Source organism: Rhyacophila brunnea, unplaced genomic scaffold (assembly GCF_057557595.1).
Source record: "Rhyacophila brunnea isolate RB1 unplaced genomic scaffold, BYU_Rbru_1.0 scaffold_2, whole genome shotgun sequence".
NCBI lineage: Eukaryota > Metazoa > Arthropoda > Insecta > Trichoptera > Rhyacophilidae > Rhyacophila > Rhyacophila brunnea.
The window spans coordinates 42,447,192-42,462,123 of record NW_028232859.1 but is presented as its reverse complement, the minus strand read 5'-3'; the positions used below and the strand labels follow the sequence as shown (position 1 = coordinate 42,462,123).

General features: G+C 31.0%; 2 protein-coding genes across 3 annotated transcripts; one reads left to right on the top strand and one right to left on the bottom strand.

The window, feature by feature from the left end:
* Positions 1–701: 701 nt before the first annotated feature.
* On the bottom strand, positions 702–8,142 carry LOC147072342 (putative SERF-like protein). 2 transcript variants are annotated; one of them, XM_085946384.1, is made up of 3 exons: positions 7,397–8,142; positions 6,021–6,904; positions 702–1,038 (listed from the first exon to the last, which is right to left on the bottom strand). In XM_085946384.1, exons 2-3 carry the CDS (start codon positions 6,158–6,160, stop codon positions 963–965), a joined length of 216 nt encoding a protein of 71 aa, XP_085802510.1. In that variant the 5' UTR covers positions 6,161–6,904; positions 7,397–8,142; the 3' UTR covers positions 702–962. The 2 variants fall into 2 exon arrangements, with proteins under 2 accessions (XP_085802510.1, XP_085802511.1); XM_085946385.1 differs by having other exon boundaries at positions 6,021–6,132; positions 7,987–8,142.
* Positions 8,143–8,536: 394 nt separating this feature from the next.
* Positions 8,537–12,976, top strand: tun (N-terminal glutamine amidase tungus). Its single transcript, XM_085946383.1, has 5 exons — positions 8,537–8,768; positions 8,845–8,998; positions 10,469–10,617; positions 11,802–11,926; positions 12,503–12,976. Exons 1-5 carry the CDS (start codon positions 8,656–8,658, stop codon positions 12,610–12,612), a joined length of 651 nt encoding a protein of 216 aa, XP_085802509.1. The 5' UTR covers positions 8,537–8,655; the 3' UTR covers positions 12,613–12,976.
* The last annotated feature ends 1,956 nt before the right edge of the window (positions 12,977–14,932 follow it).

The following is a 14,932-nucleotide window of genomic DNA, read 5'->3' as shown; positions in this document are numbered from 1 at the left end:
CATTAATAGCTCACAGGAAGAAAGAAGGGCAAACCCTATCTCAAGGACTTAAACGTCAAAACGAATAAGTTTTATTGTTAGGCAAAACTCCTTTCATTGCTGATTTCAAAATCGACTGGGGTTTTGAATACTGTCTTACGAAAACCCTGATTTCTTTTTAGAGCAATGCGGGAAATACTAACTCAAGAGATATTTCAGGATGGGAAACCTAATGATTCAGAGGCCCCCGCCAGCTGGAAGATGTGTGGTAACTGGCACCAAACACCGACCAGGAATTGATTTGTCTAAAAATTCTCTGGATTTTGGATGGTTCTGATTCCATATTGTTCAATGACTGCACTGAAGATGGAGTAGTATTTATTAGTTGGGCCAATGATTTACCATGATATAGGAAAGGCCTGTAGTTAAATTTACATAGATTTGAAGCATACACAATTATTTCTATCAGTTCAAAATGCATTCTGGGCCATCTGGGCCATTCATTTGTCAGCTTGGTGGTATTAAACAATATGCAGCCCATCAGATATCGACCAATTAATTTGGAGTGGCTATCGGCCAATGAGAATTTATATCGGGTTTTCTCAAATATATTGTGGGCAATGTACAATTTTCATTTCTCTATCAGCGCAGCGAAAAAATTGGTTGTGCTCTATGTGAATTAGATTTGAGATGGTTATAACAAAATCAAAAAGAAAAGGCCATTAAATCTTACATCTATATAATTTAATTATTGTACAAAATTTATGTGTGTATGTTGATATTTTTACAGGTTATACAAAAATCAGTGAGTAAATAATCAATAATAAAACAAAAGTCTTAAAACAATGAAAAAATAATATTGGCAATGTTAAAAGATAATTGAAATAAATAAATTTTAAAAGTGTGAGATGATCATAAGCCAAATTATAATGGTGATTCCCACATAAATTTAGTTCACTGTTTTGAAGACAAGATGGTATGTTTTATGTAGACGTTTGAGCGGTACCTGCTGCATCTTCATCCTTCTTCTTCTGCTTTTCCCGCATTAGTTCTGCATCCCTAAAAATAAAAAAAATGTTATTTAGTGGAACGATATTCAGAGAGATAACTTAATTTTATTCACTCATCCCAGTGGTGTGGTGTGGTATCAGTAGAAGGGGTGAATTGTTTGAAGGAAAAAAATATATACAGCAAAAACATTACACATGCTTGTGGGATAGAAGAAATCATCATGGTTAGTAGAATTTTCAATTCTGGGATAACGGGATTCATGTTTTGTCAATCGTGTTATTAGACATAAAAATTAAATTAGACTAAAAAATCAGTGTGCCGACAAATGAATTTATATGAACAAAAAACATCCAAGAAACTTCTCCACGAATTCGAAGTATATTAATGATGATTGATAATTCAGTAATAATTTTTTTTCGTAACTATGCAAATTTTTTTGAGATTTCAATATTTTTTATTTATAAACTAACTGCTTTCTATAATGCTGATAAAAATTTCACAATATATAAACCAACCCCGACATTCAGTGATTGCAAACCATGGTTTAAAATTTTAGTTTTGTGACATACATAATACATTTTTTAAATAATATTATTAAATATACCTAATAAGTATAAAAAAATCACACAATCGTTGGCCAATACATCTGCCTGTGCAAAATGAGAGCGCATCGTATTACGAAAGATATGCAGATACCAATAACAATACATTGCCTAAAACAGAATATTTTGAAAATAGAACCAAAAATTTTATGATGAAATTTTCAGGAAGGAATTTGTCGAATGTTGCAAGATTCAATATTATTAGTTGATAATAAGGTCACGGATATTGCAAAATGAAGATGCACAATCTATACTGTAATAATAAATTTTCATACAAATTACCGATGATGTAGAATAGTGACGTTGCATAATAAGTTACGATTGGATTGAAGAAATGAAATTGACGATTAATGCTATTACTTTCACAATAAGTAATATGTTATTGGGAAAAGATGTTTAAATTAAATTAATGACAGTAGTAATGGGTAACCAAAGAAAATAAAATATTATGTTGATTAAAAAATGCTTACTGGTTTAAACCGATTTGAAATAATAATAAGTAGGTACCTAATTAAGATTTCTTTTTAAACATTTAACACAATGTAAAAAAAATTGTCTCTTTTTCACGAATATTACACAAAATACTTCACTTCATGAATTCATTCATGTAAAAGGAATTTTACGAAGTATATCAATAATGCTGATTTTTACTGAATTACATACACCTTGAATAATAATACTATTTTAACAAAAAATATTGATTTGGCAACAGATATAATATAATGTGGACAATTCCGAATTTGTCGTGAAATTGTAGATGTCATAATTTTTACCGAGGCCAAAGTTAATACAGGAAATAACATAATGCCCTCGAACATAAATAATTCCTTGCAGGAAGCAGCGTATGAGTGCTGAAAGCTGACCTGGGTGTGACAAGTGCAGAATGTGATCAAAGGGAGAAAATCGAGAAGAGTTCATTTGTTAATCCATGACATCACACTCGGCACCATGTCAGACTGCAATGGCTGCTGTGCATTCACTCACATACATTGAAATGAGACATTATCGTCTGGTCTGGACCATTATGACATCTACTTGTTTCCTAATATGAGAAAAAACATCTAAGTCAAGCAGAAAGCATTTTGCAACATTTACGTTAATTAAATAAAAACGAAGGGTAATACAAAAGGTGCTGCCCTGAGTAATAAATTTTCTGTACCTAAACTAATATGGAAGAAATCAGCACCACCCGTGTCCAGGGGTCAATTAAATATTCAAGACTCTTTGCTGGACGTAAACATGCCCACTCTTTGTTAAATTTAAGTGATTTTAAATGGCCTTAATTGCAAATACATACTTCTCAAACACTGAAAACATTCTTCAAGATTAATAGATAACGGTTGTCACACAGTTTCTCGCTATTAATAATGGAAATGTTTTTGTTTTGCGATTCCTTATTTGTTTGTCGTCTTCTATCTGTTCAGTCTGAGCAAGTTTATTTATTTTCAATCTTCTGAATGATAGATGATAGGAATTTACGCTTACAAGTTCTCTTTTATATACACAATAACAAGTCGTGAGCCTAATGCCTGGTCCACACCGGCAACAAGTCGCGCGACAACTCGTTAAATTTTACGATAATTATCATAATTGCTTAAGAAATTTTACGATAATTATCATGCTTATCGTAAAATTTAACGAGTTGTCGCGCGACTTGTTTTCGGTGTGGACCCGGCATAATACTACAAGGTTCCAAATGTTCGTCCTTGAAAAAACAAACCCAACAAAGAAGTAGTATTCTAAGCTGCCTCATTGTTACTTTTGTTTCTCCAAGGATAAACACTTAGAACCTTGTAGTTCTCCACTAGCGAAGTATTGGGAATGTAACAAAGAAAATGTAAACGCAAACCTTTCCTTTCTTCTGTTTAATAAGTCGGTATAGAGTAGGTACTGGTTAACTAGGTATGACAAAATGATTTCATAAACCAATTATAAATTTCATATATTTTATTAGAAGATGTATTGAAGGGTTAGTGTAAAGATGATATGATAATTAAATTATTACATTAATTGACTTAGAATTACCTTTTATACAATGACAGTATAAATTCTATAGGTTGGTTTTACACTCGATGGGTATTTTGGTTGTCACACTATTATCAAATCAAGACTACAAACGATTACTTCACACACAGAAAGGGACGTTTCTTATTCACTCTAGCAATTATTTCAGGAATATAAATTAATTTTATTAAATAAAAAAAAATAACTAGCTAAATACGAAAATGACCCGCGCAACTCGGATCAATGGTGAGAGAATTTAGAAAAATGAATAACTATGTTTGTTCCTACGCAGACCATTATATGGACCCTCATGGAAAGAAGGTAATATTAACAGACTTTTTTTATGAAGAATGGTTGTAAAATTATTTTGCTCAACCCATTGGGTTCATGCACTAGAACGAACTCATGTTAAGAAAAATGCATTTTTTGAGATCAGCCACTGGATTGAACCCAATACTCATAGCTTCAAAGACGACTCCTCTACCTATCAGGCAACTGTAGTGCAAAGTACTCAAGCAGAGACAAATGGTTTATTTTATTAATAGCTATCGACTGATAAACAAACCTGTAGAATTTTATATAAGTACTTAGTGTATTTTACATGATATGTAGAAGGTTCCTGTGTGTACAAATTGTTCGGTTAGTTGATTATTAATATGCATAAAACCAAGATTTCTTTTACTGCAGTGTCGATTAATGTAAGTAAAAAAAACACAAATCAAGCAAAACGATATTTCAAAATTAAAGGTAAGCAATAATTGAATTACCCAATACATACTATTAATTTTAATAATTGTTATTTTGTGAGTCATACGTTTATTTGGTAAATGCAATGTTATTTAAAACAAAAATTAAATGATGAAGATTTAAGAAACTTTCAATATTATGACAGTGGCGAAGGGTGGAGGTAGGCTGTTAAAATTTGACATAAATAGTGCACACTGAACTTTCTCAGTCATACGTATTTGTTTTCATTTAACTGATACTACAATGTGTAGATTGCGTTTGTTAGTTTTTAAAATTCAATTAAGCCCTGCATAAACCAAGCCATAATAGATAATAGTCAAAAACTATAACTATGCATCTATTTATAAAATATCTAAAAACATGCCATTAATACATAATTTTGGATATTTTATGGATAGAAGAATATTTTTAATTTATTTTGGTTGGGTTATACAGGAGGGCTTACTGAATTAAAAAAAAAACTAACCAACACCATCTGTAATATGTATTCATAATTCAATGAAAACAAATAATTATGACTGAAAAAATTTGCACTATTTTTGGCGGATCGCCAATAATACCAAAACTATTATGGTTTGGTTTAGGCAGGGTTAAACGGATTTTTTAAAACTATCCAACAGTGTCTGCACATTGTAGCTTAGTATAATGAAAACAAATATGTATGACTGAGAAAATTTTGTGTGCACTATTTCTGTCGGATCTTAACAACCTACCTCCACCCTTCGCCAATGAAATATGGTATAATGTGAACTCGAATGACAATATTAAATGGAAAATAATGAGTGTTGCTATTGCATCGCAATCTAATGAAATGTAACCAGTGGACCCGTTTTAAGTTACATTTACTATTAAATAGAATTTAGTACCTGTGCATGCACTGGAAAAGTAAAGTCGAACTTGGTTATTACGAGGAAGATGGGAGACTGAATTTGCTCGTTGTAAGCATTACTCGTTATATCATTAAATAACATTTTTCGCGCCACGTTCTAGTTAAGCATAGAACATAAAAAATCTGAAACAAGCATGGCATTCATAAACTACAAAAGAAGTTGTTTATAGTAATGAAGTGCTGAGCCGCCAGCGCTGGTAGGTACCTATTGACAAAGCTTGGATTTTTTACATGCAATTTCAACCATATGCGTGGATACTTTTTCAATATTGTCGGCGAAAACACCGATTAGGTAAGACACTGAGTGTCATAAACGCAATCCGATCCCGGCGGCATCAGTCTAGTTAACTGCTTGGTCGGATTTTATTGCTTAGGGTCAAAAATGTTGTTTTTAAACGATCGACACATTAACAGTTTTGCCCGGTATACCCGAGAAGTAGCTCGTTATAAAAGTGAATAAATGTATGGAGAAAATCATAAACTAAAATGTCAATAAATGTTTCCTCATTACATCTGAGATCTCGCTATTTTCGTGATCGTAATAACCAGGTTCGACTGTATTAACCAATTCTCTATTCCTATGGCAATTTTGTATATGACATACACGATAAATCTCTTTTAACAGTCTGCTAGAATAAGCATGTGCATGGGATGCATTTACTGTTTAACATCAAAGTAGTACCATATTGCCACAAAAATAAAAGAGGTAGGTATTTAGAAATTTCTAGTACGGATGTCGAGAACAAAATGCTTGTTAGAATAAGTCCACAATAGCGAATTATACACACCTAAATTTACGCTGTTCTAAGGTCATTCCAGTTTTTTCAGTGGTCTTCTTTTTGGATTGTTCCTGTTGTTTCTTTTGATTTTTGGCTCGCGCCAAGTCACGCTGGTTTCCACCTTGAAAAAGAAGCGTATTAACAATCATCTATCATCAATTTGAAATTCATAAATATCATCACACATTTCTATTATATTGTTCCATCCATCTTCAGATATGTTAAAAAAAAAAAAAGACCCTGGAGAAAGTTTAAAAATTTTGATAAATATTAACATTGTGTCCAAATTAAGCAATAAACATTTCAACAGGAAAGATACTTTGTGTATTATTTTTCCATTCAGTATACGAATAGGCGAGTACCTAAATAATTACCTTAAATACAGGTAATAAATTTCACATGGAGAATGCTTTTGGATACCAATTTAATTACTTGAAACACTTGTGTTGAAATCAGTAAATTGACAATTTTACGTGTGTATTGGAATAACCATGTGTAAAATAGAAATTTCACAGCAGTTCAAGGATATCAGGTGTTAAAAAGGTCAAACACCCAAAGCAGGCTGGAACTAGTTATCTATTGATAATGCATGTATTCACAAAGACATCTTTGTAACATGTAACAGTAGTTTCTTGTGAATTCAAACACCATTTGTCAAAAATTGTTATCTATGTACCTATGAATAGGCAAAGTAAAATGTTAAAGAATTCAAATAAGTGTATTAAGTAATTCATTCACCAAAATAAGATAATGCCCACAATCATACATTTTAAATGATGTCAATGCCTTATTATCAGGAAATTAATGCTTGAGTTTTATTTTATTTTAGAGTACTGTTATTTAGCAGGTAATGAAATATTAACAAAACAAGCAGGTAATAGTGCCGCAGACGCCTGCATGAGCTTTTATACCTTTCTTTTTAGACCAAACCCAACCTAATCTTAGTGTGATAATGATGCATCGAAATATAATATGAAAATATCAAATTTTAAATTAACAATTATTGGATCGAAAAGCATCTGCGCACACAGAAAAAGGTATTTAATATAATTGTCTACATGGAATAAACTGTTTTTGTAACAAAAAAATTATAAAAGCTCATGCGGGCATCTGCGGCACTATAACCAATATCCAATTAACATCTCATTTTGTTAAATATAAAATTTCTGGTCCAAATGGATTAGTCACGTTTCCCAAACTTACAATATGATCATACCCCATTTGGAGACAGATTTAATTATCATAATATCATAACCCAATTTTTACAAAAATAATTAGGGCATAGTATAACCGTTACCTACTTAGTATTAAAAAAAAATATATTATTTTATATTTTCAAAAATACATAAACAGATAACTCGCTCAAGTCTTATTTTGTGCCGCACAGCAAATAAAGAAAATGTTTTTAGGACAACAGAGTAGCGCGTGTAGCACTTTGAATCTTTCACATACCACCAGGGGGTATGCATACCACAAATAAGGAACCAAAGACTGTCATATTATGTCAAAAGATTTCATAAACAAACAAAAAAATACATGGTAAACATACATAATACATTGCCAATATATTATGAGATAAGTATTACAATATTAAGAATACCGTTAGTCAATAACGTTGGGGGACATTCCACTTAATGATATATTTATGCATATAATCTTTAAACGCTGATTATGAATAAAATATGCATAATTTAGCAGAGTACCTATTATGGTTGAAGTCACTGATAGGTAGGTACCAATCTAGATAGAAACCGTAACCACGAAAACAGTAAGATCCAATCTGTCAAATATGATGTCCGGATTAAAGTCAAATACTTAGGTAGCAAGAATTGATTTGGTTATTAATGTAAAACCATACTGAAAGAATCTGGCGTCGGTTAAAATATTATCATTTAATTATTGTACACATCTGACAGTCTCAAATGACGAACGGAGTGTTTTTAAGAGAGCGTGAAAACAAGAGGGATTTACTTACGAGTCATGGTTCCGATGAATCGAATTTAATTTTGAAGTATATATTGAAAAAATGTTTCAGTGATTGAATATGAACCCAATTCTTATATTGCACGAACAATAACGTCAACACACGGTCCAAGTGTAACCCATCGGGCTAATGATACATTCATTTTATACTCATATCCGGTTGTTTATTTTTATTCATAATGTTGTAATAATAAATATTTTCGCCCTATGCGATACGATAGCTACCTACTTCGAAAGTTAACAAGTTTAAAAATCACATTAATTTCATTTCACGTATAAGAAAACAATTTTATTACGAGTGCGCAGTTATCGTAATTTTAGTGGAAGATTATAAACATATTTTCAAGCATTTCATTATTAAATTTCAAATCTATGAACCATAAAATTTTCCATTCAAATTATTCACCATTTTTATAAATTATTATACGTTATTTTTTCGGTATTTAAAATACTTTTTTCATAATATTTTGAATAATCTTTCTCCGAGTAGGATCTCAAATGCATTTAGATGTTATCTTGATTTGGTTTTTCCGTTTTCTTTTAGCACTCTCAACATTAGATTGTCTATGACATTTGAAAAACTACTTTGCCGACTGTACATTTTGATGGAAAAATCGATTTAATCTCGGCATACTTGGAAACAAAGGAAAGGAATGTCAGCATGTCTTTAAATACACAAACACGTCCCTCCAACGAAAATATACAAAAATCCGACAGAGTAATGAAGCCTCTCTTTCCTAAGCAAACCGACTGCTCTTATGTGTCTTGCTACTGGTGAGTAAATATAAATAGCTATATTATGCAGTAATCTTTCAACATTACGATTACAATGCGTACTATTTCGTTTCAGCGAGGAAAATGTATGGAAATTATGTCAAGATGTTAATGATCGCGTTCCGGAAGAATTGGAAAGTTGTTTTGTAGTTTTTATCTCAAATCCTTGTAAAACAGTTCCTCTCTGGAGACAGAGAGCTGGTCGTGAAGAAGATCGTCTAGTCTTTTGGGTGAGTCAATTTGGTTATCGATCATTAGTGGAAATAGGACAATATTACATCCCTATATTTTTCCTTACCGCATCTGGTTCATTTTTAAATGGTGCCTATGTATCTGATCACATAGTGGTACTATAATACTTTATCTCACCCATAATGTTTTTGTCGTATTTGTTATAAATAATTCTGCCAACCGCTGTGCAGATGGCCATGGATGGAAAAGATGTAGTATTCCATATTGTTCTTGAGGTTGTGTCTTTTGAGACCCAGCAACAAACCAAAAGCTAACACCTACTGTTACCCAAAAATAAGTTGGTTTTGTTTTGGATTTCGATCTCAAAAGCCACATTCACAAGGACAATATGACTTAATGTATCTTTACCCAATAGATAGGTATAAGTATTAATTTCTTTAAAAAATGAGAAAATTCCTTGACCTAGGTTTTTATTTGAGTAAGTAGAACAATAGGTACATTATAGCCATACCATTAGATTATCATGGCTTCGGACGTCTTAGCAGAAGGACAACCCCCCTGTGCTCTTTCATGTGCAATCTTGCATCCAACCCCCGGTTTCGTCGATTTCACTATACAGCACACTCTCAGTAATCCGCTGCTCAATTATCCGACAACTACTATAAATAATCCGCCGTTATTTTTACTAGTTGAAAGCACAAAATCAAGCTCTATAAATCGTCAGTATTCAATTGTTAAATTCATCATCAAATTCATCAAATCAATGAAAGTAAGTAATAATGCAGTAGTGAAAAATTATTCATCCATAATAAAATAATAAATTAAAATCTCATTATCCATGCTTCGCTTTTATTAAATTTAGCATGAAATCGAAAAGTAGATCCCATTTGTTAATTTAGATGTATCTGACATAGTCCGAGCAGTTATGCGTCGGGCTTATAATATTGTGGATTCCGGGCACTGTGATAATTCATATGCTGTTTTTCAATGTGTATTTAGACACAAGAGTATTACCTTTAATTGGTTGTGGCAAGTGGCTAACATCCATTTCTTGTAAAAACAAACATTTTGTTACTTGACTGACTTATCTTTATTATTTTCATAATTGGGATCCACCAAATTTCGCATCGCGATCGACCAGTTGGGAACCATTGCCTCAGGGCATTGAAATTCTCACATTCGTGGAAATAATATTTATAATAAATAGCCTGCAGGAAAACAAATTGTTTTAAATAAATGTTTCCATGTAAGTAGGTAGGTTTTATTCTTGAATAGGCTCAGGGTGAGGGAGAGAGATCATTCCGTCTCATTATATGAGTGTTATACTTAGCACAGACAAGTCGTTTATTTTTGAGTGTTGATAATGGTGTTACAACCAATTCCTGTAGAATTTAATATAATTTATTTTATTATTTTGTAAAATGGAATTCTACCACTGAATTACATCGCTGACTCAATTAACGTAATAATTCCGTTATTACACTGATCATACATCATTGTTCTTTTAGGACTATCATGTGATCTTCATGTATTGCTGGGACGCCAAGACTTGCCTTGTGTATGATTTAGATTCAGAGTTGCCTTTTCCTACATTTTTCCACAAATATGTAACCGAGACTTTCCGGACTGATCAAGTAGTCAACTCTGACTACCATAGGTAATAATGATGATAATTTCTTTATATTATAAATAAATGCATTTTGGATAAATTACAATGATAAAAGTATTACAATGTGATATCGTCGTTGCACCTTCAAAATCGGCTATGTGCATAAATTTCACAAAACAGGTTTTTTGCACCAAAAATTTTTATAATAATTTCTCTATACCAAGGAAAAAATATAATGATTATGATAAAATGTATTCTGGAATTGCTTTAAAAAAATATTTCGATGTTGTTGGCGACAGGCATTGTAATTCGCATTGTTTTTAGCCTCTCCTGTAAAGTTTTGAAAAATACACATAGCTGATTTTTAAGGCACAATGACGATATGCTGTTTCCATTTCACCCACAAGACTGTATCTACTAATTTATACTTATATTGTCAAAAAAACTAAATAACCTGAAATTCACATTTTTAAATGGAAAAATCAAAATAAGTCCACGTTAAATTAATTTATGCAATGTAATATGGTTAAAAATTGTATTTCAGTACCAATGATAAATATATCGATGACAGCGGCTAAAGAAAAAACGGCTACTGAAATTAGTTTTTAAACATAACAATCCATAAACAAAAATTGTATGTTACTAAGTAATTATTAATTGTCTTAAGCCGGGTACGGGTACTCCACTTTAGATTGCATAAATTAGTAGTTCACGTTTTTTATGACGAAATTTTTATTTATTAAAAGCATAGATAGAATGGATAGAGAATTGACATATACACAATACTAACAACAAATGGGAGTTATACAAAATAATAATGAGATGGTGTTGAGTTTGATTTCTACATTTAAAAATGCGGATTTGGGGTAGTTTTTTTTGACAATATGGCATACCTAATTTTTATGTTTAAAAACCTTGACTTATGACCTTTCTCCTTGATATGTGATTATTGATTTTTCACATATGAATGTTTTTCATTGGAAATGTATAATTTGGAAAAACCACAACCCAGGGACCCATAACTATTGCTTATAAAGTATGCGATAGATGTGAATTTGAATCTAACTCAGTCCAAGATTTTTTCAAACATTTTTCCAATAGGTGTGTTCTTTTAGGCTATTCAAAGTTATGTTAGTATACATATTATGCATTTATAGTGTAGCATTGTATAATTATTGGTGATTTCGTTGTAGCTAATATGGGTGTCACATTAAAAATTTGTTTTTTTTAAGGTACTTTCGTGTTGTTCCTGCCGTAGAATTCTTTCAAACTTTTGCATCTGATCGTCGTCACATGAAGAGGCCTGACGGTTCTTGGATCAAACCTCCACCTCCATATCCGGCTGTTTCAACTTCAGGTTGGTCTATCAAATTTATCCATCAATAAAAAATACTTTGTTTCTCTCATTTCATCAGGTAAGCTACAAACAAGATTGAATGACAGTATTGATAAGTAGGAATATACGAACGTTTCGAAATCCTATAAGTATGTTCCAATATTGATGATGTAAGATTCTGTTCATCACAAGCTTTATGAATACAGAGAGGTTAATTCTGAGCATAGTCAATTTAATGACATTCAAGTTAAGGTAAATCTATCAGAAAAATGTATAATAATGTGCAATCCCATTCTTTGGCATTATTTTTCTTTCAAGCCTGCAGCAATTTCATATGTAGTTTTTTTTTTTTTTTTTTCAAAAAATATGTATGTACTTATGCTGTTTGAATCCAGGGCACAGACTGATTGAATGACCAACAACCGATTCTTATAAAAGTTTCTTAAAATATCTCCACACTTATCTTATAATATAAATCGTGATTCACCTCTTCACTTAATTATGTGGTGTCCCAATTAATTAATATTAATGTACTCTAAAATAATTACTTATTATATAAAGTTCACTAATTTAAATATTTGGTATTTGTATTTCCAGGATGTACTCATAACCTAGATGAATATACCAACATGGATCCGACTGTCGGACCGGGCCAAGTTTTCAACCTGACACAATTTGTTCAAAGATTCTTCAAACTGAATAAGTAGTATCGGGATAATCTAGATTCTAGATAGTTGAAACGCTTTTCAATTTCTTACTATACCTACCTTACCAACCTTTGCTATTGCATAAACTCTTGAAAAAAATATCATTTTACAAGTGTGAATTTATTTGCACCCATCGAAATATGTCCGGCGAAAATAATAATGCGCTCGGAAGCACCACATTATCACAGGTTTCCAATGATGATTATATTCACCAAAATTTATATCAATCTTTTTTCCAGTTTTCTGGATTTAATCAAATTTTTTATATTTTATACATTTTTAGTCTTCTATTGAAGAATATGATTATATAGTTATTAATATAATGTTTCCATGTACGTGATTCTTATAACTTTACGACATTCACAAAAAAATAATATATATTACAAAATTGTTTATTGTATGTCTTTCCAGTCTATCTTGTTGTTATTTAAAAGATTTCATAAAAATAATGAATGTATAATCCATTATGTGTTATCGGAGTTTTCCACTGAATATTTTATAACTCTCTTACCTCTTTCATTAACCACATAAAACTTTTATCTGCTAAAATGAAATATATTTCATTAAATATTAATTATTAAGTAATAATATCTAGTCCATAAACTCTTGCACAAGACAACTTTGTTTATATTTCAGAATATTTAAATATTAGAACATGGCACCAAAGTATATTATTATGAGTGTTCCAGCAATGTCATTATAATCAGAAATTTTATCAATCGTAATATATAAAAAGAAAATTTTTAAATTTAAGTCACTTATGAAAAAATTAAATTAGCGAGTGGTAAATGCCATGTCTTGTCAAAATATTCACTGTGTGGGATGTACCTGTAGGTTATACCTGAATACATTGTGTTTATATTATTAAAAACAGGAGTAATAGGGAATAATAAATACTGTATATATTCAATTTATAAATGTGATGTAACTTTTGCAAATATATCAATGTAATTTAAGAGATTTTTTAAACCATTCTAAAAATGTGTTATACATTGTCTGTAGTTTTTTTATGTGTTAAGTATAGAATATTGAAAAAAATGTCAAATCTTATAAATATTGTAAACTTTGAAGGCAATCCACATAAAGAAACATGTTTATACTGTGGTTCCAATATTACCAACCGCATATTCAATAATTCCGGTTGATTATAAAACATATTGGCAGTAACATTACGAGCTTCGGAAGAAAGGTCTTCATAAATAATATAACTTTTAATATTGTTCAGTTTTCTAGTCACTTACAAACCTAAGAGTTGCAGAAGTACTGTTTTTTAAATGCTGACAATAAAGAGTAGAAATCCTTTGTTTCAATTTTCATTAATATTTATAGGTAAAGATAAATACACATGTATCACCCACACTACTTAAAAGAAGGTTGATCTTTTTTATTAGGTTATAGATGTTTGCTGTCCTATCAATCATTTTATCTTCCATAGTTTCATCACCATATTACCTGTGTGATAATCTGCACAAATTTGATCTCATACCTATTTAATAAATTCACTTTATTCTACCTGTTTAAGCCCGGTGAAGAGAATCGTTATGGGAGGCTGATTCCAGGTTTTTGGTTTTACGCAATTTTATTATATATTAGAGTGCAGTTTCATCTTTAAAACCGTCTGTCTATTTGTACGTCCAGATAATTTGTCAGGAGATTTGTTTGAATAAATGTGGCCATATGACTGTCTTTTATTCGGCTGTATGTGTACAATTCTTATATATTAATATAGCAAGGAAAAAATTATCCATTACGATCAAAGATATTTCCATGGTCATTAAAATTTGCAGTGTTTTCGACTCCTGTCAAGTTTTGCAAACAACACATCATAGCTGGCTCAACGACAATATATTTATTGTTTGTACGTTTACCAACATTTCTTTCTTGAATATAACATGTGAAGGATTCCTATTCTCATTTTTGATTCAACATAAATAATTGATACCTTCCAAACTATTCCAAAAGCATTTACACCTTGACGAACTAAGTCTTTCCATTATTTGTGTTAATTTTTAATCGTGATTATAACGACATTGCTCAAGCATATTAAAACTTAAGTGTTCTTTTTAATAACTATATAAGTTAACAAAAAAAAAACAGATCAGCCTAATTTATGAGATTCATTAAAAGTATACCATAAAAAAGTTTGCTTTATTGCCTTGTCAGGAGTTTTCTCTAATATTTGACTGATATACAATGAGTGATATAAGAATGTGCTTGTGCTTTTACTGTACCAAGTTACATTTGTTTTTATTTAAGAATTTTATTATGGCAAATAAATTTGACTAAAACAAGATTTTTGTTATTTATTTATCTATCATCC